The sequence below is a fragment of the Leptonychotes weddellii genome, chromosome 2, assembly GCF_054177405.1.
Source record: "Leptonychotes weddellii isolate Sample4059 chromosome 2, ASM5417740v2, whole genome shotgun sequence".
In the NCBI taxonomy this organism is placed as follows: domain Eukaryota; kingdom Metazoa; phylum Chordata; class Mammalia; order Carnivora; family Phocidae; genus Leptonychotes; species Leptonychotes weddellii.
In genome coordinates this window covers 13,222,753-13,247,614 of record NC_138370.1, presented here as the reverse complement: position 1 = coordinate 13,247,614, position 24,862 = coordinate 13,222,753, and the positions used below count along the sequence as shown (strand labels likewise).

The 24,862-nt window shown below is 40.1% G+C and overlaps 3 protein-coding genes across 7 annotated transcripts in view; 2 read left to right on the top strand and 1 right to left on the bottom strand.

The window, feature by feature from the left end:
• The first annotated feature begins 3 nt into the window (after positions 1–3).
• UFSP2 (UFM1 specific peptidase 2) lies at positions 4–20,697 on the top strand. 3 transcript variants are annotated; one of them, XM_081807711.1, is made up of 12 exons: positions 4–234; positions 1,690–1,768; positions 4,669–4,852; positions 4,934–5,000; positions 7,499–7,656; positions 8,044–8,236; positions 10,060–10,206; positions 13,073–13,237; positions 13,447–13,571; positions 15,148–15,224; positions 16,316–16,440; positions 20,533–20,697. In XM_081807711.1, exons 1-12 carry the CDS (start codon positions 4–6, stop codon positions 20,617–20,619), a joined length of 1,638 nt encoding a protein of 545 aa, XP_081663837.1. In that variant the 3' UTR covers positions 20,620–20,697. The 3 variants fall into 3 exon arrangements, with proteins under 3 accessions (XP_081663837.1, XP_081663841.1, XP_081663846.1); XM_081807715.1 differs by lacking the exon at positions 20,533–20,697 and adding an exon at positions 17,714–20,351; XM_081807720.1 differs by lacking the exons at positions 16,316–16,440; positions 20,533–20,697 and adding an exon at positions 15,598–16,294.
• Positions 20,698–20,768: 71 nt separating this feature from the next.
• On the bottom strand, positions 20,769–23,410 carry ANKRD37 (ankyrin repeat domain 37). Of its 2 annotated transcripts, none has more exons than XM_081807773.1 (5): positions 23,279–23,410; positions 22,917–23,069; positions 22,004–22,095; positions 21,248–21,469; positions 20,769–21,003 (listed from the first exon to the last, which is right to left on the bottom strand). In XM_081807773.1, coding segments are annotated over exons 1-5 (495 nt in total). In that variant the 5' UTR covers positions 23,306–23,410; the 3' UTR covers positions 20,769–21,002. The 2 variants fall into 2 exon arrangements, with proteins under 2 accessions (XP_081663899.1, XP_081663905.1); XM_081807779.1 differs by having other exon boundaries at positions 21,248–21,451.
• Positions 23,252–24,862, top strand: part of LRP2BP (LRP2 binding protein) — a 31,582-nt gene continuing 29,971 nt past the window's right edge. The window contains exon 1 of one of the 2 annotated variants that reach the window (XM_081807738.1): positions 23,252–23,376. The gene's annotated coding sequence lies outside the window, so the exon portion shown is untranslated. The remainder of the gene's footprint in view (positions 23,377–24,862) is intronic. The other variant, XM_081807732.1, reaches the window with a different exon arrangement.

Genomic DNA, 24,862 nt, shown 5'->3' with positions numbered 1-24,862 from the left:
AGAATGCGAAGGATTCAACCAATAGAATTTACTGAGAAAAGACTTCTGCTACCCGCCCCATTATCCATCCGCGAGGAGCTGTGGAAAGATACGCCCCATACCGTTGCTGCGGGGCATGTTGGGAGTTGTAGTCAGCCTTCCCAGGCTCCGCCCCTGGAAACTCCACTTCCGGGCCAGCGTGCTGAGCCCTTGCGCGGACGTCAGCGCCCCTGTCATAGCCACGTAGCAGACCTGGTGAGTACCTCCGCTGGCAATCGACCCCTGCGTTTCCCCTCGGACTTTCGTAGCCGTCGTGGGTCCAAGCCCTTGAAAGGAGCTGGCATTACCGGGGCCCACAGTGGCAGCTGCGAACTCGGTGGTTTGGGCCGCCTTTCTCTCGGTCTCTCCCTGGTAGAGCCGGAGGGAAACTGCCCCGCACAGCCTAGACTATCCCGGTTCAGCCGCGGTGGGACCTGCGCTCTCCGCGCCTCCTCCTTATGAATGCATTTTGTGAACGAGGGATTATTTGGCGTCTTTGAAGATTTGAAGTATTGGACCTGGGAAAGATATGAGTGACTTCCTTCAAATACTCTATTCCCTTAGCTCCGGTGATGTCGCACTCCCCCGGTTTCCCTCCTGATTGCTCAGCGAGGTCCTCCAAGCCCTATCCTAGATGTAGTGTTCTTCAAGGATGCTTTTCTTTACACCCTGTGCCTCCTCCCAAATTTGTATCTCCAGATTTGGCAATTGTATTCCGAGCTCTAGATCTATATCTACCTTCACTTGGATAATTGATCCGTATTTCAAACTCAGCAAGTTCAAAACTGACTCCTTATTTCCACCTCCCCTCATCCCACACCCGCTCTTCGTCCAATGATCCGCATTTCAGTAAATCCACCCTGTTGTGCATGCCAAAAACCTGGAAATCATCCTTGACATCTTCCACTTCTCAACTTCTGAACATCTGATCAGTAATCAGATCCTATGCATTCTATTTCTACATGGCTGTCAATTGTCATTTACTCTACTCCTACCTTCCCTGTCTTTGTCGCCATCAGATCTCAACATCTGTGGTAGTCTCTGAAGTGTTCTTTCAAGCTGATCTTCACCAATCTGTGCCCCTGCCTGGAATGGGTTCTCCCACCTCCACCCGCCTCTTTCCTTTGCAATTGTTAATGCTCATACCTACTTACCCTTCACATCTCAGCTTAAATATTATTTCTTCAGAGAGGATCTCAGTTCAGAAGCCTAGGGAGGTTGTAGTCCTTTCACTTAAGATCTTTTGTGGAATCATCCCAACAACCCTATGAAATAGTAGATTTTGCCAATTTTGCAGAAGAGGGCAAAAGTACTGAGCGATTAGTTACATTGTGCAAAATCATACAGAGTTAAAGTGCTCTTGCCTTTTTAACTTTTGTCTTCTTCAGTATTTTTCATTGTCATTAAATAGTTTTTGTCCAAATGGCAACTGTAGAACTCTTCATAGTGCAAATTGTTCAAATGATTGCCTAATATTTGTATGGTAGTATTGTTCTTTAACTGACTTCTTATTAATAACTATTTAGGTAGTTTCCAGGTTTTTTTTATTAAAGTTAAATTTTTACTGAACTTTATTTCATTAGAACAAATTTCCAGAAGTAGAATTGAGTCTCACTTGTATGAGGATGAATTTGTTTTGTTTTACAATGGAATTTTGGTTCTCTGTCTTAGGTGATTTCAGAGACTATGGATATACTCTTCAGAATAAGAGGAGGCCTTGATCTAGCTTTTCAGCTAGCTACTGCTAATGGTAGGTCTGACCAAAAAAACTCTCCTTTTTTATTATAAAATTGATGGTGAAATATACTGGGATCCTCTTCATTTTGCAAATGAAACTGAGTGAGGATAAACTCAAATCATGTGGTTAGTGGGTTCTGTAAATTGGATTTAAACAGGCACTGTGTTCCAGCACCACTGCTAGCCTGTGAGGCTTCTCTGTGCAAATTAGAAAAAGATATCCCCTTTCTTAAAAACACTTCACTGGGGTGCCTGGGTGGCTCAGTTGGTTAAGCGACTGCCTTCGGCTCAGGTCATGATCCTGGAGTCCTGGGATCGAGTCCCGCATCAGGCTCCCTGCTCAGCAGGGAGTCTGCTTCTCCCTCTGACCCTCCTCCCTCTCATGCTCTCTGTCTCTCATTCTCTCTCTCGCAAATAAATAAAATCTTAAAAAAAAAAAAACAAACAAACTTCACTGCCCACTGGAAGAAAATTGTCACAATAAATACAAATATCCACAATGAGCACGATGTAAACAAGGCATGTAGATTGCAGACTTGCACCTATACATAACCCTGAGTCTCCAGAGCCCACCCTCTTGAAAGTTATGTTGTTTTGGAATGGCATAAGAATTCTATGGGAGAAATATCAGCAGAGTTTGTATCAAGCAAATTCTAGGATGTCTTCCTATCTCTGACTTGGGCTAAGGCCACAAACAGAAGTAAAGAATATCAGAAGAGAAAGATGAGTTGTGTTTGAAAGGTGTTTCATTTAAGATACCAGAGTATATCAAGTGCAGATTCCCAGCAGGCATCGGGTGATTTGAATCTGAAATTTAGGGGAGGGTGGGTGGTCAGGACTAGAGAGAAAGAATATCTCTGAAGGATGATCATTAACACCATGATAATAAATAAAATCACTCATGAAAAGTATGATCAGTGGTGTCAGAAACCACAGACAAGTTCAGAAAGATAAGGAATGAAAAGTGCCAAGTTCCTTGTAGGAGGTCACTAGCTGGCCATCATTTCCTGGCCCTGTGGAAATAGGAAGGGAGAGAACGCAGAATGTTCTTTCTGACTCATCCATTTATGCTAAAAAAAATTGCTCTCAATCTTGGTCCATTCGAATCCCCACTCCCAAATGAATGAAAGTAAGTCTCTGGGACAGAGACCCAGGCATCAGTAAGCTTTCTGGGTGTTTCTAATGTGCCATCCAGATGAGAACCATCTTACAAAGACTAAATCAAACTCATTTCCAGGCCTATCTTATTAGTAAAGTGTAGTTCTCTAATATGTTAACTTGTGTGGTTAAAGCCTTATATTTCACAACTCCATATAAATTGAAGATATACTTTACTATGAACTTACTGCAAAGTATAATTAATCCATTAGTAGATATAATAATGTAATTTCAAATGTAAACAAGGGCTGCAATACTTTTTACCAAGTAATTAACATATTTGAGTTTGTCTTCTGACTTGATTATATTACTCCTACAATATCAGACTCTTTCAAACATTCAGTGAAGGGAATCATTAATGAGAAAATATAGAGGAAGGAGATGCTTAACTTTAAAGACATCACAGTTTTTTCAGATTAGTTTATCTCTTGGTCCTTTACAGATAAACAGAAGGTAATCCAGGAATTATGTTTGTCTTTTGTAGTGTAGCTGAAAATCTTTAAATTTGACCTTCTGAAACACATCAAGATGTCTTAAAATCTGACTTGTTATAAGTAATCTTTTCTCTACCACAACCCCAAGGTATTTATTTATCAAGATATCAGTGTGATAGTTAAATACTTTAACCACCAGGTTAATAGGTTTAGGATTTAAGAATATAAAGCTAAAATAAGTATATATTGTCTTCTTTAAATATATCTTCTTGAACCATGAAAATGTTTTACATATTCCAAAAATTATTGTAAATTAAAAAGAAATCCCTGAAAATGAAGTCAGACAAGTGTCAGGTTAACGACACATTACACAGAAAAAACTTTGACTTTAGAATACAGTACTTTGGTTGTACTGTATTCTTAGTGGGATAGAGTCCGAAGAGAAAAAGAACTACAAAGAAATTTGAATTTCATTCAACAGTTTTATTGCTACAAGTTATATGGTATTTTGAAAGTAATTTGTGTCCTCATACGTTGCTGGTGGAATATAAAATAGTGCAGCTCCCTTGGAAAACAGTTTGGCAGTCCCTCAAAAGGTTAAACATAGAGTTACCCTGTGACCTAGCAATTTTACTTTTAAGTGAACACCTCATCAAGAGAGTTGAAAACATATATGCACACAATAACTTGCATTTGTTCATAGCATTATTCATGATAACCAGAAAGCAAAGAGACAATCCATCCATATATGTATCAGCTTGTGAATGGATAAACAAAGTGTGTTATATCCATTCAGGGGAATATTATTCAGCCATAAGAAGAAATGAAGTACTGATTAATGCTACAATATGAATGAATCTTGGAAATACTATACAGGGTGAAAGGTAGACATGGAAGGACACATAATGTGCAATTCCATTTATAGGATGTGTTCAGAATAGGCAAATCTATAGGGACAAAAAGTAGATTAGTGGTTGCCATGGGTCAGTGTAGGAGGAATGGGGAATGAGTGCTGATAAATATAGGTTTCTTCTGGGGTGATGATGGTGTTTTGGAATTAGATAGTGATGATAGTAAAACCTTGTCAATATGCTAAAAGCAACTGAATTGTATACATTAAAAGGATGAATTTTATGGTCTGTGAATTTTATCTCAATTTTTTTAAAAGAAAGGCAAAATTTTTTTTTAATATTATTGAATCTGCAGAATAGTTATCTGGGAGTCAACTTTACTGTGTTCTACTTTTGTGTGTTTGGAATCATTCATGTTGAAAAGTTTAAGATTTTTCTCATTAACTTCTATTTATTTGCTTTTAATTTAGAAATATTTATCAAGAAAGCACTAAAACATGTGCTGAGTGACCTGTCAACCAAGCTTTCTTCAAATGCACTTGTGTTGAGAATTTGCCACAGTTCAGTGTACATATGGCCTAACAGTGACATAAACACCATTCCAGGAGAACTGAGTGATAGTTCTGCTTGTAAGAACATAATGCGCTTTGTTCAGTGAGTATATTTGAAAATTGCTAGAAATGTTTTCAAAATGTCGTCTCATATTATAAACATCTTTGTGTATTAAATATCTAGCTTTGAACAGGAAGAAGATACCAAACGAAAATTTATGAGAAAGAAAGACAAAAAGTTACCAGACATGGTAAGCAAATCACCTGTCTATTCTTAGTGTTAAAAATTTGTAATCCTTGGATTTGGACTGGAGTGAGATCTTAGAGATTATTTAAGGCAACTCTCTTAGTTTTTACGGATCAGATTATTGAGGTCCAGAAAGAATAAATGACTTGTCAGAGGTTGTATCTCTGTTTTACATGTCTAAGCTTTTGTTCCATATTAACACATATCTTAATACATACCTTTTTTGGGATGCTTTCTGTACTCCCACAAAAATACACAGCTCGAGTATGTTTGCAAATTACTTTAAAAAGGAACCATTCTGAAACATGACAGAGACACATTATGCTGTGAGATAGTAAATAATAAATGATTTACTTTTCTTCACCTTGTTCTTAGTTCTGGTGCTTTTTGAACCAGTGTTATTGAGGACCTGCCATATGCCACAGACTTGGCAAATACTGGAGATGAAAATTGGAGCTACTCCAGGGGAGGAAGTTGTATGAAGTTAATACACTACCGTGTTTTCCTAGGCTGTTACAGGAAAATAGGGTGGACATGAGGTTGGAGAGCTAGGTGGGGGCCACTTCAGAAGAAGCAGAACTAAGCCAGCAGCTATGGTAACAGAGAAGGGAAGGGATCCAAGAGATATTTAGGGGATAAAATGGATGATCCTTGGAAATGAATTAGTTATGGGATGACCATTTTCTTGCTTGGGTAAAGATGGGTGATGGGGAAGACAGGAGGTCAGTTTTGGTCACATTGTTTGAGACACCAATGAGATGTCCACATGAGCTGTTAAATTTACAATTGGTAGCTGTTAGATTTAAAGAACCTGTGGGCTGTGGATCAGATGATTTGAGAATTACGAGTAGTTGGAGCTTGACATTTTGAGGAGTACGGGTCGGTTATTTTGTAGAACGTTCCTCAGTTGGGGTTTGTTGTAGGCTTCCTCATGACTAGATTCAGGTGACGCACTGTTGATAGGAATATGGCCGAAGTCATGTCATGTCCTCCTTAGCACATCATATTAAAGAGGCATATGCTATCAGTCGGCCTCTGGCATTGGTGACGTTAACTCTGATCACTTACTTCACATGGTGTCTGCTGGTTTTCTTCTCTGGGTGAGGGCACTATTTTTTCCCTTGTAAGTAGTAAGTATCTCATGGTGAGAGGCTATCCTATTCCTCACCAAAGTTTTACCCACCACTTCCAGTATCAACTGATAATTTTTGTCTGAATCCAACATTAACCTGATGGTTACAAAGTGGTGATTTTTCTGTCATTTCCTTCTACAGTTCTTAGATGACATTATACCATAAGGAAGAGCTTTGCTTTTCCCTATTTATTTATTATATGCATGGAAGCATAGGTTCCTGTTTTATGCAGTGAGTTACAATCTGTTACTCTCATTAGTTATTTGGATGCTCACATTTCCAAGATTTGGCCAATGAAAGCTTTTTCAGGCTGGCTCCAGTGTCCTTTGGACACTGTATTTTCGAGTACTTCCTACTTCTTCCACAAGGTGTTCTAGGCACGTCATGTACCGTCCCTGTTCCAGCTCAGGAATCAGCCATTTCTCTAAGGAGCATGCACATGTATACATACATACCATACATGTATACATACATATACACACACATAGACACACACACACAATACATTCCTATTTATCTATGTAAATCATATTTATATTTCCAATTCTATTTCTACCTCACTGAATTCGTAACTCTTTGCCAGTGAAAAACCTGGCTTCCAGTATTCTCAATCTTTTACCAGATTTGTTCAAAATAGAAAGTGTTTTCAGAGTTGTTATTCCATACCACTGTCAAAATCAAACCTACTAACGGAGTTCAGTATTTGTTTATAGTTCCTATGTCTTTAGGCCAGGGGTTTATAGTTCTAATGTATGTTTAAAAGTTCCTTTGGTGTGTGGTTATTGTATCTTGTTCATTTGATTTTTTTTTTTCACTTTAAGTCTATACAAAAGTAGAATAATATGTGAATCCTGATGAACCCTACACCAGCTAAATGTTTATCAACACACACACACACAAATGTTTAAAAAAAAAATGTTTATCAACAACTGGTCAGTCTGATTTCATCTTCATCCCCACTCCCTCTCCACCTCTCCTCAGATTATTTTGAAGCAGAGGAGATTTTTTTTTAAGATAAGATTTGTGCTTTTATTTTTATTTTTTTTTTTTAAAGATTTTATTTATTTATTTGACAGAGAGATAGCAAGAGCAGGAACACAAGCAGGGGGAGTGGGAGTGGGAGAGGGAGAAGCAGGCTTCCTGCCGAGCAGGGAGCCCGATGTGGGACTCGATCCCAGGACCCTGGGATCATGACCTGAGCCGAAGGCAGACGCTTAACGACTGAGCCACCCAGGCACCCAAGATTTGTGCTTTTAAACTACTTACTGTAATACAGCTTTATATATGGCCCTTAAAAAGTCATTTTACTTGCCCTTTATATTTAATGTTCAATGTGCTATAAGTTGACTATTGCTGTTTATCTTTATAGCATCAAATAGTAAATATAGATCTTATGCTGGAAATGTCAACCTCTCTGGGAGCCGTAACCCCCATCATTGAAAGAGAAAACGGAGGACACCACTACGTTAGTATGACTTTACCCGTTGATGTAGTTCTATCTGTTGCTCCAGAAGAAACATGGGGAAAGTAAGTATTTTGTACTACTACTGACACATTTAAATAAGCACTCCTCCCCAGAGTAATCAGAGCCCGTTTTTAAATATCATATAGACATATCCAGGATTGTTGTTATTTTTACTATGATTTATTCCTTGTTTGTTATTAAGCTGAGTCATCTAGTAATTAAATGTTTATTTAGAGGAAGTAGGGTACTATGCAAAAACCTAAGAGGTTTTCCCTTTACCTACACATTGGAAATACACAGCCTACTTAATTTTGCATAAATTTACACTTCGTTTAATAATCCTGGTCCAATTGGGTTTTTTACTGTAGTTAGGACATATTAACTCTCCATTCTCATTTATCATAGCCACTATAACTTTTGTTAATGCACTTGAATATTTCCCTCCACAGAGTTCGTAAACTTCTAGTTGATGCAATTCATAATCAGCTAACTGATACGGAGAAGTGCATTTTGAAATATATGAAAGGAACATCTATTGTGGTCCCTGAACCATTGCACTTTTTATTGCCAGGGGAAAAAAATCTTGTAACAATTTCATATCCATCAGGAATTCCAGATGGTCAGCTGCAGGCCTATAGAAAGGTAATACCAAGGAGTGCCTGGGTGGCTCAGTCGGTTAAGCATCTGCCTTCTGCTTGGGTCATGATTCCAGTCCTGGGGTTGGGCTCTCCCTCTGCCACTCCCCCTGCTTGTGCTTTCTCTCTCTCTGTCAAATGATAAAATCTTAAAAAAAAAAAAGGGAAAGAAAGAAAAGTAAAGCTAATACACTTATTCTTAGAAAAACTATGACCATCATTCATTTTATATTTACTTAAACATTTCTAATAAATGGAACTTATTTTATGATTTAATATGAAAGTAGAATCAGACTACTATTTTTACATGTTATTTAATTTCTATTGACATATAACTTTTTAAAAAGTATGTTAATGAAAATATATGCTAAACCATATGTAACATTTTGATTTCAGACACTCATTGTGGTTCATATGTTCTGTGAAATTTTTCCATAATGAAATACAGAAATGAAAAGATGCTTACATGCCTTGAGCTGCTGCTGAGTGTTTATAAATAAATTCCTTTTCCCTTCCGTTACTTTCAGATTTGTGAAAGAGACAAGATTACAGTTAGGGAGGGAAAGTTAGGATTTATGCTAATTCTAATTAGGATTTATGGTAATACTTTACCCCCCACCTCCCAGGGTTATTTGGGTTTTATTAGAGGCGTGTTGAAGAAAGCATGATCAGCATTCAAAGAACTGAGATTTATTAATGAAATGACTGGTTTTGGAGTGCATAATTTTGATGTGTGGTCTTGCCTGGCACCCATCAAATTATACCAAGGGAGCATCTTCCGCACCCGTCCCTGGGAGGAGGGCGAGTCCTGTAACGCTCTGCTCCGTCTGTAAGTGCTGGTGGACCTGACCTGCAGAGGTGCCAGATGATCCCATTCCGGCTGCGAGAGTACTTAGGAGACACGAAAACGACAATGTCAGACTTTACAGAGGAAGGGCCACGTTTTTATACAGTTGGGAAAATTTTGCATTTTAAACATGTATGTGTATTTTAATTTTGATGCCACATTGGTTGGTTCCCTACCACCAATGTCTCCTCCAGAATTTACTCACCACCCCTTGTATTTGTTAAGTACTTTAAGCGTGACTTTTCAGAATGCTGTCATGTAAATCTGTCATTGTTAATTACAATTTACTCATTTTACAAGGCTGTTTCAAAACCAGTCTTTAGCCTGGATGTATTTTAACAGACTGTTATGATAAATAATTAATTTGAAATTATGTGACTTCTCTCACTCTGACAAATTACAGTTGACCCTTGAATAACACAGGTTTGAACTGCAGGAGTCCACTCGTACACAGATTATTTTCAGTAAATACAGTATAGCACTGTAAATGTATTTTCCCTTCCTTACGATTTTCTTAATAACATTTTCTTTTCTGTAGCTTACTATATTGTAAGAATACAGTATATAGTACATACACAAAATATGTATAAGTCATTAACGTATGTTCTCGGAAGCCTTCCAGTCAACAGTAGGCTATTCAGTTTTTGAGGAGTCAAATCTACATGTGGATTTTCGACAGTGTGAGGGCTCAGTGTCTCTAATCCCCACATTGTTCAAGGCTCAACTGCATTTTCATTTTTTCTGTGTTCCCTTCTAGTTTCGACCCATATCCGTGGAAAAACATACATAACTCTCATTTGGTTGTAGTTTAAATCTCACTCTCTTCGACCTTAGTGAATTATATTAAAAGTGTGTTTGATAACTTTTATAGCCAATATATAGTTAATTTTGTTTTCTGTCTTTAGTTTGAATTTGTTTACTGATGAGTGAGGAGTCTGACTTATTTAACTTTTTTCTCTTCTATTGATTCTGATTTCATTTAGGAATTACATGACCTCTTCAATCTGCCTCATGACAGACCGTATTTCAGAAGGTCTAATGCTTATCACTTTCCAGGTGAACCATACAAGGATGGTTACATTAGAAATCCGCATACTTACCTCAATCCACCTAACATAGAGACTGGTATGGTGAGTTTAATAATTATTTATGGAGTCAACTGATAATCCATGTCAGTGGTGATTTTTTGTGTGTATCCAGTGGAAGTTTTAAGGATTGATTCAGAATGTATGTCATCTCTAAAACAAAATTTACCACCTGTTTCTTATAATAATTGTTGCTTAAAATAGCAGTATTCACAGTAGTCTAAAAAGGTCATAAATAGTATGTACCACAGTTTTCCTATGGAAATTCCATTCCCTAATTTATTTAAAGGCTGATCCCCATTTATTTTCATTTTGAACCTGAGAAATCACACTGATTAATGAGCATGATTCATTATTACTTTTTATTCTTTGCTGGATTTCATTTGCTAACATTTTAAGATTTTTGCGTATGTGTTCATGAATAAGATTGGCTTCTGAATTTCTTTCCTCACATTGTTCTTATTTCATTTTTGTGTCAATAATATCCTGGCTCAGGGCGCCTGGGTGGCTCAGTTGGTTGGGCGACTGCCTTCGGCTCAGGTCATGATCCTGGAGTCCCTGGATCAAGTCCCGCATCGGGCTCCCTGCTCGGCAGGGAGTCTGCTTCTCCCTCTGACCCTCCTCCCTCTCATGCTTTCTGTCTCTCATTCTCTCTGTCTCAAATAAATAAATAAAATCTTTAAAAAAAATAATAATAATAATATCCTGGCTCATGGAAAGAGTTGGGGAGCGTTCCCTTTTTTATTTTTTTAATTTTCTAGAGGAGTTACTGTAGGGTCGGCATGATCTTTTTTTGATCATTTGGTTAAACTTACCTATAAAATAATGCTGTGCTTAGCATTTTCTTTGTGAGAACATTCTTAATAAGATTTAATTTTATTAATGGTTATAGGACTTTTTTCATTTTTCTAAGTTCTTTTACCTAGGTCTTAGTCTTTTCTGTAGTTGTAGTGATTTTTTTTTTCATTCTTTATATCATTTTTATGCCTTTTTTTTTTTTTAAGTTTTGGCTTTATTGACCCCCTTTATTGTAACTTCTATATTCTATTTCATCAATTTTTTGCTCTTTCTTCTTCCTTTACTTTCTTTGATTCGTTGTTTTTCTTCTCACTTCTTAAGTTGGGCATTTTGCATATTGTTAATCTTTTTTATTCTCTACTTTAAGGTTTTAAATTTCAAGCAAAGCACTGTTTTCACAGATTTTAATTTGAAGTATTTTAGTTTTATTCAGTTCTAGGTATTTTCACACTTCTATTACGATTCTTATTTAATCTGTGTATTATTTCAAAGTGTTTTTTGACATCCAAATATATTAGAATTTATTTATGTAGGTATGTGTGTATGTATTTTTACTGATTTCTGACTCTTTTGCCTGCCGGTCAGAAACAACTTTTACGTGGTACAGATTCTGAAATTTATTGAGACATATTCATTTACTGTGGATGCTACAGAAACCACAGATTTGGTAGCTTAAAACTACACAGATGTATTCTCTCAGTTGTGGAGGCCACCAGTCCGAAATCCCTATAATGAGGCTGAAATCAGGTGTCAGTGTGGCCATGCTCCCTGCAAGGGCTTTGGGGAGAATCCATCCCGTGCCTCTTCCAGCTGTGGTGGCTGCCGGCACTGCTTGGCTGCATCGCTCCCATCAGCCTCTGTGGTCATGTTGCCTCCTCTTCTCCCCCTGTGTCAGATTTCCCTCTCTGCTCCCTCACAAGGATGCTTGTGGTTGCATTTCAGGCCCACCTTGGATAGTCCAGGAAAATTTCCCGTATGTTAAGATCTTTAATTTAATCACATCTGCAGAGATTTCCCCCTCCCTTTTTTTTTTTTTTGCTTTCTGACCATATAAGGTAGGCTTTACAGGCTCCAGGGATTAGGAGATAGATACCATTTGGGGACCATTTCTCCACCTACCACAATGTTCTAGCTAAAAATTTTCTGTGTGTGCTTGAGAAGAAAATATATTGTCTAATTGTTGGGTGAGGATTCTGTATTTGTCCATACTTCTTCTTACCTAATTTTTAAAAAAATATTACTTTACACCAGTTTGTGGAGAAAAAAACACATGAGTATTCTTAACATTATACTACAAGAAAGAAGTTATATGATCTTGGCCTTTACTTAAGGATATTTAAATAGCATACCTGGGCTGTAATCAATGGCAGGTTTACAAAATTGGAGAAATATTCTTCATATGTCCCATTAAATGGCCCCTTTGTTTGTTCATTCCTTTATTCCTTCCTTCATCATTTATTCAGTCAACATTCATTGACTATTAACCGTTTGCCAGACCCACTGTAGAAGCTTGGGCCCAGAAAGAAAGAAGACACAATACTTGCCCTTATCAAACTCACATATTAGTGTGGTTAAGCAGAGATTTAAAAAGTAATAAGTAAGGTGTCAAGTAGTGCTTTGAAAAATAAAAAAATAAAGCAGGATAGAGTGACAGCCACGGCAGGAGGTGGGTGGTGAGGGAGTAAAGCATGCCATTTTTAGGTTGGACGATCATGGAAGGCCTCTGACATTTGAGCAGAGACCCAAGTGAAGTAAGGGTGCAGAGCTGCAAATTATTTGGGAAAAGTGTTCCAGGCAGAGCAAACCATAAGGCTCTGACATCAGATTGCCCTGGGCATATCTGAACCTAACGCAGAGCCAGCAACAGGGGAAAGTAGTACAAGATGACATTGGAGAGGAGGCCAGAGGGCAGGACTTGCCAGGCCTTAGAGCCTGTGGTAACAACTCTGGACATTTAATAAAAAGCCAAGAAAGTATCATGTTCTCTGAAGGCATTTTTGTAAGGAACTGAAGTAACAGTCCAGCTCTGAGAACAGTAAACTTGTCTTGGATGTATGTATAGAATATGTGCACCTATCTTAAATTAGTATGTTACTATATTCTTTTTATATAGATTTATGTGGTCCAGGGCATCTATGGTTATCATCACTACATGCAGGACCGGATGGATGACAATGGTTGGGGCTGTGCTTACCGATCTCTGCAGACAATCTGCTCTTGGTTCAAACACCAAGGCTACACAGAGAGATCCATTCCAACACACAGGGAAATTCAGCAGGTACAGAACATGCCATTTAAAATTCTAATCAATTGTACATTTCATTAGCCTTAATATACTACTAATAATGATTATTACCTCGTGGTACAGACTTATTTCTGTTTTGAAGGAAAGAAAAAAACATACTCGTAATCAGGGAAAAGGTCCTAAAAGTAGTTTTTAATAGTTGTCTTGTGTATGGATTTTTTTGTGTTTTTAATTACACAAAGGCTCTAGTTGATGCCGGGGACAAACCAGCAACGTTTGTTGGATCACGGCAATGGATTGGATCTATTGAGGTACAGCTGGTACTGAACCAACTGATTGGTGTAACTTCAAAAATACTGTTTGTCAGGTGAGGACACTTTAAGAAATTAGTGATATCGTTTCGAAGCAAGTTTGTCATTTTATTAAAAAAGAGGAAAATTATATATTCTCTCCTTTCTCTTCCTCCTCACTGTTTTTACTTTCTCTCCTCCACATTGCCTCATTGCTTTACAAATCTCATTTTTTAAACCCTGAATTTTTTGGTTATTTTTTAGAAGGCTTTGAGTTGATGAGTAAACTTTGCAATATATACTTGCATGGTGTAGACCTAATTTAGCCAACAAGAGGAACACTTGGAAATATGTCAGCTTTGACTGGAGTTACAGAAAATCAACTTTTTGTTTATCCTCAAGTCTTTAAAAAGTCTTAAAAGGAAAAAATCAAATGTTGATCTCTGACTGCCCTTTCTGTGTACCTCCTGCCCTTTTTCTTCTTAAGATGCCAATAAACCAATAATGTGTCCAAATAATATATTCATTTTTTTCCCAGTACAGTTTAGCCATAAGTCTAGCATGAAAATATGAGCAAATATTCAGGTCATGATTGCAGGGTCCTGGGATCAAGCACTGTGTCAGGCTCTGCGCCCAGCATGGAGTCTGCTTGAAATTCTCTCTCTCGCTCACTCTCGCTAAAGTAAATAAATCTTTAAAAAAATAAAAATAAAATATGAGCAAATAATAACTAAGATTGATTTCTATGACAATAACTGGCTTATTCCTTATTAGTGAGCTTATGTTTTAAATACTTTTTCTATTATAATAACCTCAATAGATACAATAACGTTATCCTTTTTTGTCCCATGTGCTTATGTCCAAGAACGTATGTTTTCACAATTGCAGTTTGGATTGTCTGTGGAAACCAGAGCTGACAAATAAACGATAGATTAAGTAGTGAAGCATATGGTGATTCAAAAGTGAACATTTTGGCACATTAAAACTTCATACGTTCCTTACTAAGCAAGAGCTAAGGATTAGCCACCACCTGGCACCTCCAACCTAAAAAATAATCTCCCTTCATCTGGCCATCTTTCTCTCTTCTCAAAAGGACAAATTGTATAGGACATTGAAATATTCCCTAAAATAATACGTTGTACTTGAAAACATTTTGCAGTTTTCACTTTGGCTTCATAGATATCATCTGTTTTGGTCCCGAATCTCCTGTCATGTAGACAGGGCAGGGGTGATTTGTCCCAGTCTAAAGATGAGGAGGTACAGGCGGAGTCTGATGGCAAGAAGACAAGAACCCAGGACTTAAAACTCATTCTTCTGAAATTAAATCCACCCATAAGAGCCCCATGGCCATCAAGGTGACCACTTTCACTCATCCGTTAAAAATCCTTCTTTATGCAGTTCCAGAAGCAAAGAAGCAAGGTCTTCTTGCTTCTTTCCTAACACATTTAGTGGCCTTAAATACATCGAGAAGTTATGGTGCTTTAAATTGCTCTCAAGTCAGTTCCCTACCACTTAATGTTATTTAAATTTATTTCCTGTTTTTTTCAATAACTAAGAAAGAAAACAAAACGGTAGAAAACACTGGCTCCCAAACTCCTTATTTGACCTTAGTGTGAGAAATCGTTCATCTGATGGAAAATGATTTCTTTCTAGCCAAGGTTGTGAAATGGCCTCTCAAGGACGGGAGCTGGCTAATCATTTCCAGACTGAAGGAACTCCAGTCATGATCGGTAAGGTGTTTTGGACATCTTTGGCTCTTTGGGTAAAGAGAATTTGTAAAATTTGTTGTTAATATAAATAATGTCACATAAAATCAGTCATTTTTAAACATTTTAAAATTAGCTTTCATACCGTACATACTGACCTCTGGATATTTTTCAATTTTTAAGGTGGGAGGAAAGTTATAAGAAAGATTGTAATAACCAGAAGTAAAAGCTAAGAAGAGAAGTGATAACTGTTGAAATATTTGAAGAGTGGAGAACAGTATAGAAAATAGGCCGTGGTCACTCAGTTGAGCCTACTAAGTCTTGGTGCTGTCTCTAACTTGGTTGGCTGTGTGGCATTATACAAATTGCTTCACCTCTCTGGGCTTTATTTGTAAAGGGGATCAGAGGAGTTGATCTAAATGTTGATGCTTCTGTGAAGAACAAGACTTGATCTGAGATGACAGAGGCAGACTAAGACTGGTATGTAAGATACGCAGGGAGACAGATTTAGCAGAGTATCAGGAGGACCGGAACGGGTAGATGGGCTGTCCCACGGGAGGCGCTCAGAGCAGAGGCAACATTGCGTGTGTGCTGAGCAAGGCTTCACAGCGGTGACTGTGACCCTCCATAGCCCTTTCTAAATCCAGTGTGGGTGATCCCATGGATATGGCAGTGGAATAGAAACCTGATGTGAGTACAGATATGATTGTATCTTTTCCAGTTTTAAAAGATACAATTTTATCTTCTCAGAGTGTACTTGACATTGTGGTCTTTTATAATACAGGCTAGTCACCTTTAATACTGTGTTATATCAATCAATAGGCCCAATAATCTTTTTAAATTGAAATTGAGGGGCGCCTGGGTGGCTCAGATGGTTAAGCGTCTGCCTTCGGCTCAGGTCATGATCCCAGGGTGCTGGGATCGAGCCCCGCATCGGGCTCCCTGCTCGGCGGGAAGCCTGCTTCTCCCTCTCCCACTTCCCCTGCTTGTGTTCCTGCTCTCGCTGTGTCTCTCTCTGTCAAATAAATAAATAAAATCTTTTTAAAAAAAAGAAATTGAATAAGAAGTTGCGACTCATACATGCCCTCTCATATTTCATATTTCTCTTGCTGTAGGGGGAGGAGTTCTGGCCCACACAATACTAGGAGTGGCATGGAATGAGATTACAGGGCAGATAAAATTTCTGATTTTAGATCCACATTATACAGGCGCTGAAGATCTACAAGTTATTTTGGAAAAGGTAAGTATCTTTTTAACACAAATGTAGATGCAAGGCAAAGAACCCAGAAGCAAAGGAGAACAAACTGGCCGTTAACAGAAAGACTATAAACCAAGGGCTGTGATATACACTATCAGGAGGTATTCTAGGGCTGTGAGGACGATCTCTCTGGATAGAGACACTGTCCAGGTCCCAGAGGGAACTAAAGTGAATTGCAAAGAACAAAATTCAGGTTAGATTTATGAAGACTTTTTTTAGTTATTGAACTTAATAATGGAACCAAGAGCTTATAAATATATTCTTTTGGAGATGTTACAGTTTTGCATAAACAAATGTATTAAAATAGAGTGGGTTAAATAACCTTTATAATTGTATTACTAACCAAAAATAAGTAGTATGTTGGACATTATGGAGGCTTGACTACGTCTAATTTATTTATATATAATTTATTCTCATTCTAGAAAGGATTTGGATTTGAGACAAATTTAAGAGTATTCGTAGATACTTACAATACCAATTAAAGGAGGTATAAGTTTAGGGCGCCTGGGTGGCTCAGTCATTAAGTGTCTGCCTTCGGCTCAGGTCATGGTCTCAGGGTCCTGGGATCGAGCCCTGCATCGGGCTCCCTGCCCGGCGGGAAGCCTGCTTCTCCCTCTCCCACTCCCCTTGCTTGTGTTCCCTCTCTCGCTGTGTCTCTCTGTGTCAAATAAATAAATAAAATCTTTAAAAAAACAAAAAAAAAAGGAGGTATAAGTTTAACCTAATGCATAGGCAGCTAATTCTCACATGTGAAAACTCATACTAAAACTTTAGAAGGCAAGTATAATAAGACATAACTTGAATTTTAACTTCTGTATTTTTTGCCAAATATATTAAAATTACAAAGAATGCATACAACCTTTTCAGCCACAAACCAATGAATATATCCTACTATTACCCACTACCCTTCATTTTTCTTGTGTTGCCACTTAAGTCAACATCGCTAATACCAATAAAAAGCCTTCTCTGAATTTTGAAGTTGTAGTATAATTAGGTCATTTTTTTTTTAAAAAAAACACAATTCCTAGGGATTTGGGTGGTTTAGCATTGAAATTCATTCGTGAGACACTTTCAGAAGTTGAACAGAATGTAACTGCATGAAGTTACCAAAGCCCTAAGGATGAGGGGTTTAGTACATAAAGAGCTTTGGTGTGTGTGTGGCTGAATTCTTTTATAGCCCAGTTTAGTAAACTATTTCGCCAGCGATAAGACTATAAATACAGGAGATAAATGTGTCGTGCTTTTATCTTTCAAGGCATTTGGACTTGGAAATCTGTGAAATGTTTTCTGCCAGCACACGGAAGTGGGAGCAATATTTACTCTCTTTCTGTAGCCAAGTGGTCCCTCACTCATCATTAAGTACTAAGACGCGTCCACTGTCCGAAACAATAGGGGTATTAAAAAAGGTCTTTAAGAAGCTCTTAGTCTAGGGGCGCCTGGGTGGCTCAGTCGTTAAGCGTCTGCCTTCGGCTCAGGTCATGATATCAGGGTCCTGGGATCGGGCCCCACATCGGGCTCCCCGCTCGGCGGGAGGCCTGCTTCTCCCTCTCCCACTCCCCCTGCTTGTGTTCCCTCTCTCGCTGTGTCTCTGTCAAATAAATAAAATATTTAAAAAAAAAAAAAAACAAAAAAACTCTTAGTCTAGTATAGAAGACAAAAGAGATCCGAAAAGTATTCCCCAGAAAAAATACAGTTATCGAAGGTAGAGTTTACAAGGCTGATCAGTAGAGGGATCCTTTAGAGACCGTGAATGGACAGCAGGCCATGTTCCCAGAACATGCCCAGTTTTGGCAGTTTGACATGATTAGAGCCGGCGAGGAGGTGTGGCTGGAGGGATAGGCAAGGGCTAAAACTGTGAGCCAGGCCGAGAAGCAGAGCACTTAGATTTTAACTTAGAGGCAATGAGGAGCCTTCATTATTTTAATGAGAGGTATGATTACTTCTTTCTGGCTAGTTTGAGGAACTTTGCAGTAGATGGAATTGTCTAGATAGGGTTTTCTGAAGCAGTTGGATAGAATAAGGCATTGTCCCTGATTACTTTCTCTGAGGATTGTACTGTCCTTCTTTGCTAGTTAGATTTCTGTAGAGTTTCCAATTGTAGAAAACCCTCTGCCCTTTTCGCACGTATAAGGAACCACGAAGCCAAGGCCTGGCAGTCAGTAGTATTGACTCTCACCGACTCGAGAATCTAGAGCAGTGTCTCAGAGCCTGGGCTGCTGTAACAGAACACCATAGCCTGCGTGGCTTATAAACAATAGAAATGTATTCCTCACACTTCTGGGAGCAGGGAAATCCAAGGCACCAGCAGGTTTGGTCTGGTGAGCCCCACTTACCAGTTCACAGACAGCAGACTTTTTCACTGTATCTACACAGTGGAAGGGGCCTCCTTAATGAAGGCACTAATCCCATTCATGAGGGCTCCACTCTCAACCTAGTCACGTCCCAAAGGCCCCGCCTCCACATACCATCACCTTAGAGACTAGCTTTCAACATGAATTTTGGAAGGACACAAACATTCAGTCTAGCAAGGGCTGTAGGGACAGTTCTGCCTCTGCTTGACCTCTCTTGACCCTCTTGTGGAACTTTCCTGTTTGAAGTTCCCAAAGGGAACTTGTCGCCTCGGAGAAAAAGAGCACCCTGTCTACTCCCATCAGTTTCTGGTTTGGGCATCCTCTCTACCCACTTCTCTTTATAAAATAATTTGAGTCTGGTTATCTGGAAAAGGCCTAAAAGATTAAAACAGAGAGTATAAGCCTTTATTCATCATTAAGAAAACAGATTTTAGGACATTAAATTTATTAGAAAAAGTTTTGCTTAAAAAGATAATAAAAAAGAAGCTTATTTACAGGTAGAAACAGGTCTCAAAGACAAAAAAAAAACCCCCACAAATTTTGCAGTTACCTGGGGGCAGATAGCACTGATGGAGGACTTTTTACTTTCATTTGAACTTTGATAATGTAGATCTTATTTTTGCAATCAGAGAAAGAAAAATGCAAAAATTAAAGAGCGTCTCTACTCAGCCCTCCAACCTCCACACTAAAAAATAGAGCTACACACTATCTTCTGTAGAAACCATGAACTTTAGCTCTAGGTCACTGCCAGAAGACACAGCAGCTTCCAAGTTAGTTAGGCTAAGGGATAAGACCACACTACTTGTCACTCACCCAGTGGTATTTATTTTAAGAGTTCTAGCTGGCCTCCTAACAAGTATTTTGCAAGCAAAGCATTTCATTTCAGATAACTCGGACTAGTCATTAGCTGGGTCTTTAAGAAAATAAATCAATGGCTCTAGAAGAGATTTTGTGAATTTGTATTCACAGTGAGACTTTGTTTGAAAGTAATTTTCTCTGCTGGGGAAAACGATGGAAAAGAATGGAAAGTGGAAGGATTATAGCCTGAGGACAGTGAAGGGCAATTCAAGAGGCCAGCACAGATTTCTCCCTGCCACACTTCCTCATAGCTAAGACACACAGCGTGGTCCCTAAGACAGCCTTTAAAGGACTGCTAAGAAAAACAGATTGCCAATTCAACTATGACCTACCTGCCATTGACTGCCAGAATTATAAAACTTAGACTCAGTAAAAATGTGGTATTTGGGAGACGCCTGGGTGGCTCAGATGGTTAAGTGTCTGCCTTCGGCTCAGGTCATGATCTCAGGGTCCTGGGATCAAGGCCCACATCGGGCTCCCTGCTTGGCAGGAAGCCTGCTTCTCCCTCTCCCTCTACTGCTCCCCCTGCTTGTGCTCTCTCGCTCTCTGTGTCAAATAAATAAAATCTTTTAAAAAAAAAGATGTTAAAAAAAATGTGATATTTGGAGTAACAGTTACCATAAGGAAGCTTTTTCTTTTTTATCTATGATTAAATACTGTAAAATTAAAATTTTTTTAACTCTATCTGAAATGGACTCAAGTATGTTACTTTCCTATGCTTTATAGGAGTTCAGATCTTTTGAGTTATATAGGTAGTCTTATTCTGGGATCCAGCTGACAGAATGGGATTGTAAAATGTTACAGTTTTGATCATGTAATCCTATAATCTAGTAAAAGGTTTTCCTTTCCCTTCTCCCAAATCTAGGGCTGGTGTGGATGGAAGGGCCCAGACTTTTGGAACAAAGATGCTTACTATAATTTATGTCTTCCTCAGCGACCAAATATTTTTTAAAATATCTTAGACTCAAAGGCTGTAGTAAAGTTGTATTATAAATTTGTTAATAAAGACTAAGTTTAACTTCGCTTTAAATCCTGGGTGTAGTCTGATGGTTTAACTACAGTTTTTTTCAAAGGCTGCAGATAACTACACAAAGAAAACAGTTTATTCTTTAGTATTCTTTAATAACTTAAAAGACAAAAAGCAGGCACAACCAAAATATTACAGGCATGTAAAAACATGTATTCTTAAATGTTATCTTCACTTAGAAGAAAGTTTTCCTCCTTCCTAGAAGGAGCTGAGATACACCTGGTGAGCCAAAAGCCATAGCTTCTGGCTGGGCAGTAGATCTGCACGGAGTGAAGGCTTTCTTCAAACCTTTTCAGGACCAGCGTGAATCTGTGGTTAAAAAACGTAAGTGACATTAAGAACTTTTTAAAAAAGGTTTCCTCCCCATCCTTCCATTGTGCAGGATGATTTCTGGCCTCTAAAATCTAGCAGTACTTACTATAACCAGTATTAAAATGTGTTCACAAAAATAAAAAGATACACTGGAAATAAGACTGCCGATGTTTAAATGAAACAATTAACTGCTGAATAAGCAATCCCTGAGGGAGGAAGAAAACAGTACTGAGTTACTTACCAACACTTCCTTTTTCCAGTTGTATTTTCTACACTTCCAAAACTTCGTTTCTGTCTGGGCACTGGAACACAATGATCTCTATCGGATCGGTCACTTGATTTTATTGTCTGCATACATTTAATTGTTGTAAGAAACTTGGCACATTCTAGAAATCCACAGGCCCAAGCAAGATCTTCAGCTGTTTGTCCATTCTTATTACATAAACTGAATTTAAGACAAAAACTGAGTTACATAAAAATTGGTACTTGTTTAGTTTTGTTTTTTTTTTTATTATATCCTTCTACAAAGGAGCTTTGGGCTCATACAAATGTTGGTTTCAGAACAGAAGTAGTAGAGGAATCAGAGAAATTCCAATATTCCCTGCTATTGCACCCTAAGAGGCTGGTGCAGCGTTCAGCACAGAGTGGACATTCCATTTTTGAATGAATGAGTGTTCTGTGCTCGATATAATAAGTAATACTCAAAGGAAGTCAATGAGAACTTTTATAGAAGGGATTATCCCAAACCAAAGCTAAGATGTAATATTGCCACGAGAGATGAACAGAACTGCACCTCTGATTGCTAAGGATCCATTTTTTTACTTAAATTTAATAGTATTAGGTATCATTAACAGCCTAAATTAACATTTAAATGACAACTCTAAATTGTCAATTAGGTAGGCAAGCATTTGTAAAAGCACATGTAATTCAGCTTCAGGAGTTTGATTAGCTTAATCCAAGAAAATACAAAATTTGAAGCCACTGATTTTATACTTACTCAATTTGGGCATCCCTGGCTACGAGCAGGCTAAGGCACTCCAGACTTCCCACTCTTGCTGCCTTGTGTAGTGGAGCCTCTCCAAAAACATCCTTAAAGGGAAGGCAGCACGTTTTAGTCTCTCCCGGAAACAGTTTCCGTGGAAGTTGGTAGGGGAAGTCTAATTACTGTTTAAGAAAGCCAGTTAGAACCACACTGTACTGAATTTTTTAATTCAAGGGTTTTTTTCAATAAAGTTCACTTGGTGTTCTATTAAATACAAAGTTTTCATCAATAAAAACACATGCAGCCACGACCACCTACATTAACACTCAGGTGAATAAAAAGCAGAGTATTACAAAGGTAAAACGATTTACAATTTAAACTCACCCTACTTTAATGTTCAGTGGGCGAGGCAGACTACCGTAAGAAAGTTCTGTAGAAAACTGTAATAGTTGAAAGTTTGCCTCACAACTGTTATTTAAGTAATTACTGTACTGCGACTTTTAATTTGGTAATGTAGCAACTGTTGCTTTTGAAATAAACTGTAGACCTCCGTATGCTGAGCAATATCCTAGCCAGGAGCCATACAGATGGCTAAAGAGCACTTGAAATGTGGCTGGAAATGTAAAATACACACCAGACTGAGATGTCTGAAAAGAAAATGGAAAATATAAGTAATGCTTTAAATTGATTACATACTGAAATACTGAGGTAAATTGAGTTAAATCATAAAATTTCATGTTTCATCTTATTAATGTGGCCACTAGAAGGTTTTACATTTCTTAAGTGTCTCCCTTTATATTTCGATCAGACATCTCTGCGAGAGCCATGTTTACAGCAAGGGAAACAGTATTTTGGCGTCTGCGAAACGTTTGTGTGGATCCGGGTGGAGGGGAGGGTTGTACACAGCGACAATCAGTAACCTAGTTACCTGCTGGTTGAGGTCAGCGCCAGTTTGCAGCTGCCACAGAAGCAAGCAAGCAAGGCCGCCCCCTGCGGCCAAGTGGACAGGCGACTGCTCGCAGGGATCCGGGGGGGCGTTGACCGAGGCGCCGGCCTCCAGCAGATGCTTCAGACTATCCACCTGCGGGAGAACAGCAGCTCCAGCACCCCTCTTGCCTGTACCCAGTCCCGCGCTCTCCCGCGGTCGAGAATCTTCCCCCACGCCCCAAATCTAACTCTGAAGAGGCCTGCCTCGGCAGCGCTCAGTGGTCAGTCCCCCTCGCTAGTGCTCCCGAGCAGACAGACACCCGGAGAAGTAAGCCTGCAGGACGAAAGGGGCCCGCGTCTCACCTCCGGGTTGCAATCAAGCAACAGCATTTTCCGCCTACAGCAGAGGACGGCAGGCCTTGGGAGTGCAAAGCTGCGGGGCAGGCGCTGCGGACCGGCAGGTAAGAGTGCACAGCCCGCCGGAGTGCGGGAGGATTTAGACTGCCCGGGCCAGGGGGCCAGCCCCCCGCCGCCGCGCCCCAGCCCTGGCCGCGCCCCAGCAGCCTCGCCCCGCGGGCTGCGGGCCCTTTCCCCGCCCTGCGGGAGCAGCACGTACACAAACACCGGCACGTGCCCCCGCGAGGCTGGCTGGGGACGAAGGCGCGGGTTTGCCAGCCGATTGGCCAGCCGGGAGGCGCCAGGCCCGCCCACCTCGGGGCGGGGCCCTAAGTAGCCCCGGCGGAGCCGCAGTGCGCGTGCGCCGCCGAGGGCGCTGGGCGGGGTGGGGGAGGGGGTGCTCCAGCGGCAGCCATGAGGCGCGCTGAGTTTGGCACGTCCCACACTAGCGTGCCCGGCCCTTTGGTCCCTATGGAGAAGCGGGAGTCGCGAGCGAAGGTTTTCGTCTCTGCTAGCACGCACGTAACCAGGAAACGAGAGAACTCTGGCAGCACCACCTCTGGAAGCCGCTGTGCGTGGTGCTGGCGCCGCGCGTCCTGTGCCCTCCAGCTCGGGAGGAAGGATGAGCGTTCCTTTGGCGTCAAGTTCAAAACCGCCCCCCGCTCGCCTCTGTCACCGACTCCCTGGACTTTTAGGGAGGAAAGCGGGAGCTGCGGGGGCGGCGGGGCGGCTAACGTGAACTAAGGTTTTACCACAGGGACTGCGCTGGCCACCCCCCGCCCCCCAAGCTAAACGATTTCTCACACCGGGCCCTTTCGGTGACACCACGCCCGTATTGGGAAATCCGGTAAAATCCAGCCAACCATTGTACTGTGTCCCCTCCTGGGGACTGGGTGAAGCACCGCTGGGCTCGTCGCCTGGGGAGAGGCTGAGAGCCCAGGCTGTTAACCTTGAGCTTGCATAAAGGACGAGGACACTGTGTCAGCCCGAACACTCACTGGGGGGCGGCGGGGGTTCAAGGAAAGTCGGACCCAGACCGAGAACGTTTGGGACCTAAGGGGCTCTTCCCGGGCGGACCCGCCGCTCCCTCGCGGCCGCTCCGAGGGGAAAGCGCGGGAGGGGGACGTGGCTGGGTCGGCGGGGGGGGGGGAGGGGTCTGCATACTGTCCTGCTTGAGTCGTTCCTTTCGGTGCTACTTGAGAAACAGACTTCCTGACTTCAAACTGTAGCCATCCACACATCTATCATCTCTTGACTGTCTTTTCCTGAACGCTTTTTTCCAGATCAATCTTGCCAGAAACTAAAGCTGGAGCCGTATATTCATTTTCCTTGACATCCTCAGTGATTTCCTTCTTCCTGTTCATACCTTTGAGAGCAGGACTGATGAGGAAATTACTATGCTTTTGGAGGACAAGCTCAATGAGTGGCCTTTTAGTTCTAATTTTGGTTGCAGGATCTTATTTTGTAGTAAGAGCCATAAAATAATTTTACAATAATAAATTTATCATGCACTGACCCAAGGGGTAGTTTTCCACATTCTTATTCATATGT